This window comes from Esox lucius, chromosome 1 (assembly GCF_011004845.1).
Source record: "Esox lucius isolate fEsoLuc1 chromosome 1, fEsoLuc1.pri, whole genome shotgun sequence".
NCBI lineage: Eukaryota > Metazoa > Chordata > Actinopteri > Esociformes > Esocidae > Esox > Esox lucius.
The window spans coordinates 14,933,068-14,938,136 of record NC_047569.1 but is presented as its reverse complement, the minus strand read 5'-3'; the positions used below and the strand labels follow the sequence as shown (position 1 = coordinate 14,938,136).

General features: G+C 40.4%; 1 protein-coding gene across 1 annotated transcript; it reads left to right on the top strand.

The window, feature by feature from the left end:
• Positions 1-785: 785 nt before the first annotated feature.
• On the top strand, positions 786-2,094 carry foxl2a (forkhead box L2a). The gene has a single exon (XM_010902295.3). It carries the CDS (start codon positions 1,035-1,037, stop codon positions 1,947-1,949), a length of 915 nt encoding a protein of 304 aa, XP_010900597.1. The 5' UTR covers positions 786-1,034; the 3' UTR covers positions 1,950-2,094.
• Positions 2,095-5,069: the final 2,975 nt, after the last annotated feature.

The following is a 5,069-nucleotide window of genomic DNA, read 5'->3' as shown; positions in this document are numbered from 1 at the left end:
ACCCTCATGGGTGGCCTGCGAAATGTATACCACCGCCATACACCTCCCTCGCAATGCCTGCTAATTAAGCCGCACTATCAATCGAGTTTTTCTATGGCTGTGGACAAGCGGTCAGTAACTAATGAGGCTTCAACAAGCCGTCAGTCGAAAGCAATAGAAAAAAAGTTTGAGGTAAAGCTGAGGGTATAAGTCAAAACTATTTCCTGACAACATAGTTGAAAATAATATTGATATAATCAGATGTTAACATCCAATGCTATTTGTTGATGGAGAAATTGGCATGTTTATATCAAATTGTTCATGGAAATGTATATACCTATTGTCATGAATAGCGGACACTTTACCATTATGTGTGCTCTGTTATCACAGCAACGACAGGCTAACAGGGCAAAACAACTATCTATGTAATTTAAAACCCTTGCAACATTTTCCACGTGTTTAATCGTATTCTGATGAATTGAAGTGGGTCTACCTTGGTGCTCTTCCATATCATGATTTCTTTTAGACCCAGACTTTTCCTGTTTACTTGCAATTAACCATATTTTTTCTGAAACTTATTCATTAATACATGTTCTTTTTGCAACCCTGTGTTGAGGAAAATGATGTTGATCATGAGAAGTAGACGGGAGATTCCGCACCACGCAGATGTAAAGCAACAGAGGCGGAACTGGTCCAACGCGCACAAATCACAGACAAGTACGTCGCAGGACGCATTGGAGATCGGAGCAATTCGGTCTGTCTGTGGGAAAAGGGCTGGGCTTAAAGGGGAATCAAACCACAACCTGGGCTGCGCCTCGATCACAAACCAGTTTAGAAGAAAGTCTGTTCTAGAGGAGAGTCTTATATCTATCAAGTAACCCACTGTGGCAAAAAAAAAGGATTTGTCTGCGGGTAAACGACAAGGAGGCAGTGCATTTTCAGGTGCTACGAGTGAAATTATTTCCTACCCGTCGATGTTGTACTGCAAGTGTAGTTAATCGAATTTTTTTTGGTTCAGTATTTGCGCTGGATTTGTTTTTGTTTGGGCGTGCGCAATGATGGCCACTTACCAAAACCCCGAGGATGACGCAATGGCACTGATGGTCCATGATACCAACACCGCGAAGGAGAAGGAGCGAACTAAAGAGGAACCGGTCCAGGAAAAGAGTTCGGAGAAAACGGACCCGTCTCAGAAACCACCCTATTCGTATGTGGCTCTCATTGCCATGGCTATCCGGGAGAGCACAGAAAAGCGCCTCACGCTGTCTGGTATTTATCAGTACATCATCACCAAGTTCCCGTTCTATGAGAAAAACAAGAAAGGCTGGCAAAACAGTATCCGGCACAACTTAAGTCTGAATGAATGTTTCATAAAAGTTCCTCGTGAGGGAGGTGGCGAGAGAAAGGGGAATTACTGGACCCTCGACCCGGCGTGCGAGGACATGTTCGAGAAGGGAAACTACCGGAGAAGGCGTAGAATGAAACGTCCCTTCAGACCTCCACCGACCCATTTCCAACCCGGGAAATCACTATTCGGCGGGGATGGGTACGGCTACCTGTCCCCTCCAAAGTACCTGCAGTCCAGCTTCATGAACAATTCGTGGTCGCTGGGCCAGCCTCCCACCCCGATGTCCTACACCTCCTGTCAGATGGCCAGCGGCAACGTGAGTCCCGTTAATATGAAAGGACTGTCTGCCCCCTCCTCATACAACCCATACTCCCGTGTGCAAAGCATGGGTCTCCCCAGCATGGTGAACTCTTATAACGGTATGAGTCATCACCACCCGCACGCTCACCATGCCCAGCAGCTGAGTCCGGCAACGGCGGCACAGTCCCCGGTCTCCTCCGGCAATGGAGCGGGCCTGCAGTTCGCTTGCTCCCGTCAACCCACCGAGCTCTCCATGATGCACTGTTCGTATTGGGACCACGAGAGCAAACACTCCGCGTTACACACGAGGATAGACATTTAGATTTTTACCAGAGGGCCACTTGTAAAACGAACTTTTGTGAGAGAACGAAAATAAGTATATTCATGTGTTTTTAAACCAGAAACAAATTATTTTTGAAGAGACAATACTATGACGGGCTATTTTGATACAAATAATGTCCTGAAAAGCCATCTGGAAAAAAAATACAAGTGGGGATGCAGATAAATAACTGTTTTAAAAACTGGAAAATTGGAAATTAAGAGGCAACAGAACTGTTGGACGCAATTTCTTTTGTCCAATGTTGCTTTGGGCAGAAGGCCGTGTTTTTGTATAAACATTTGTAAAATCCGACAATGTCCCCTATTCACGGGGATACAGATTCAACAAACTTTTCATAAATCCTCACAGGTCTTACTGTCAGTTAAAACATGACCCCCCCACCCCCCACCCCACTCCCAACCGTGGAATTCAAAAAGCCACCTGATGATTGAATTAAAACATCTACGTATGTGAACAAATGAAGTGCACTGAGTGGAATCCAGCAAGACCCAGGTGAAATGTTGATTATTTGGCCTGTTTTTTTGTTTTTGTGTTTTTACGTGTCACCGTCCTTAGTTGGGGTGTAGGAGGGGAGCAAGCACCGTCAGAGGGAGAAATACCAAATATCTGTTACTTCAGGGGTCAGAGGTGGTTCAGTTTTAAATTTCATTCAGCTCAGTCCCATAATTTTTTAACCTTTCTTGATTTATTTTTATTTTTTATAAACGCAATTATTTTGTCTCATACATGTTGGGACCATGTTAAATTAGCACTTTTTCCTCTTTTTCTAGTTTTGTGAATTTCTCAATAAACTTGTATTTCTTCCAAAGTAATACATTGGTCATTAATTAATCTTGATTAGCACAAACATGTGTTAGAACTATATTGACCACAAATGTCAACACAGATCAACGACAATATTAATTAGTATGCTTACTGTCAGGCATATTATTCTCATCATCATTATTATGAATATTTGGTCTATAGCGAAAGAAATTGGCTGTATTTTGCAGATTAAATAAACTGTAATATTGGCCGTGAAAACGTTTCACTCAGCCTAGGTCTGATCCAGATCTTTTTACAATGTACATTTTAAATTCCAGTTATTTTAAATTGTTTGTAGGGTATGTAACATTTATTGTATAACTTGTCTCCAAAATCTCTGGCTACCATGTATTATTAGTAGGCCCTATGCACTTTAACTAACGTTTAGTTTACTGTGAATTTATTCTTATATTAATATAGGTATTATTCTTTTCACAAATCGTTTTCAAGAATGCATTATTAACTTTAACTGTTAAGCTATGCTACCTTAATTTGATTCCCTTGCCAGCCCTTTGCATAACCGATTAAAATACAGTGTGGCCTTTCAACGGGACTAGCATGTGTTACAACCGACTATTGGGAAGAGTAAAGCAGTACACTTCTGACTCATTTGAATAGCTATTTAAAGGAGTTACGAAATATGTCTACGGCATCTCATCTGTCAGCAGAGAGAAACAATTGAAGAGCAAATGAAAGAAAAGGCTATGCATGTTTAGGTGAATGTTGGAAAAATTGTATAGATGCATTTGACAGTAGTTAGGCGTTTGGCAGTCGCGAGTGCTTAGGAGAAACAGATGCTGCAGAAGTGAAGGGTTGCAGTCATTCCATTAAATCATTATCTCCATATGATGTCGGCAAACGCACGTTATACGATAATAGCTGCTTGAGCTAAAAAAAATAATAATCTCAAAACTTTGAAGTTTTGCATCTAATTATTAGTTAATAATACCAATAATTATTAGTATTATTATTACTGTGCTTTGAATAAGGTATCCACATGCTTTTCTATGGTTAAATATTCTCTACATCAATACGTTTACGCCAGCAGGCTTACCTGCACTATATGAAATAAATATAGGCTATCCATAGATCATTTGTGTGGCCTTAACCTATTCGTTTTAAGAAAATTTCGTATCTGACAAAAGTGACAGTAGACGCAGCTGGACATGCATTATAGCGGACATGTTCAGGCATATCTTGCTAGTTTCAGAATCTATGGTAACAGCAAATAGTAACAACACGTTGTTTCGTGTACTTATTGTTTTACCCTTCAATTAAGCCGAAGCTTTGGCCATTGACACATAACACAACAATATCATTAACTTAGCTTGAAAGACCTACGGCCAGTTCATCACAGGATAAAACAATTAATTTTTTTTTTTTACCTATTTCGTGCCTACATAGTTTTTGTCTAAAAACGCTGAATTGGAAGTACGTGCACTTACTAGTGAGTCCTTCGCCGTACTGTCCCCGGGGGCAGTAACGTACTTGAAAAGAGAGATGTGGTGATGAGTGATACGCTTTCAATACACCGTCTATTGTCAACCCTCTTCCTCCTATTATCACTTTCATAGTAGGCTATTAGGCTCCCGCTCATGAGCTATCGGATGACTGTCGATTTGTATGGTTTCAACGTCTTTACGTTTTTACGTACAATAAATATACTCAAAATTAGGTTAATTATTTCCCTATCGCGTTTTAATTGTTCTGAATATTATACATTTAATTAATAACACAATGTATTTCGTACAGCTTAATTGGTAGCCTATAGTTTAATACTTCCCGTGCGACATGGTTTGTTTCCGAACGACTTTGCAACACACGACAAATGAGCAACTACTTCGGGGTTTTCAATAGGCTGATCGCACACTATACCTTACCCATTCGTGATTTATCCACCTTCCATAAATTAGGGGGACAGGCTTGGTCGTGAATTTGATGTCCACTTTTAGTGTGTTGGATTTCCATTAAAAAAACTCAAACAACTTCCTTGGCCTCATCGCAGCCGTAGTTTACCGCATGCGTTTGACACCATGCGTGTTTCTATGTAGGACTATCAAATTGTTGTTAAGGAATTGAGATAAATCCGGGTTTCGTGCGCTTATCATTTATTTAGTGTGTGGATTGAGTCAAAATAACTTGCTTGATAATAGTTGCAAAAAATATGTGGTTTGTTCAATTTCCATACAAGCTAATGTCAGTGGCAGGTTTTAGCCTACATTATAATCAAATAGGCCTATTTGTTTGTTTTATACGCTTGGCGTGCACATGTTTTCCGAAAATGTCTCATCATTACTC

Coding starts and splice junctions, on each gene's coding strand:
- foxl2a (XM_010902295.3), top strand. CDS start 1,035: ATGATGGCCACTTACCAAAACCCCGAGGATGACGCAATGGCACTGATG.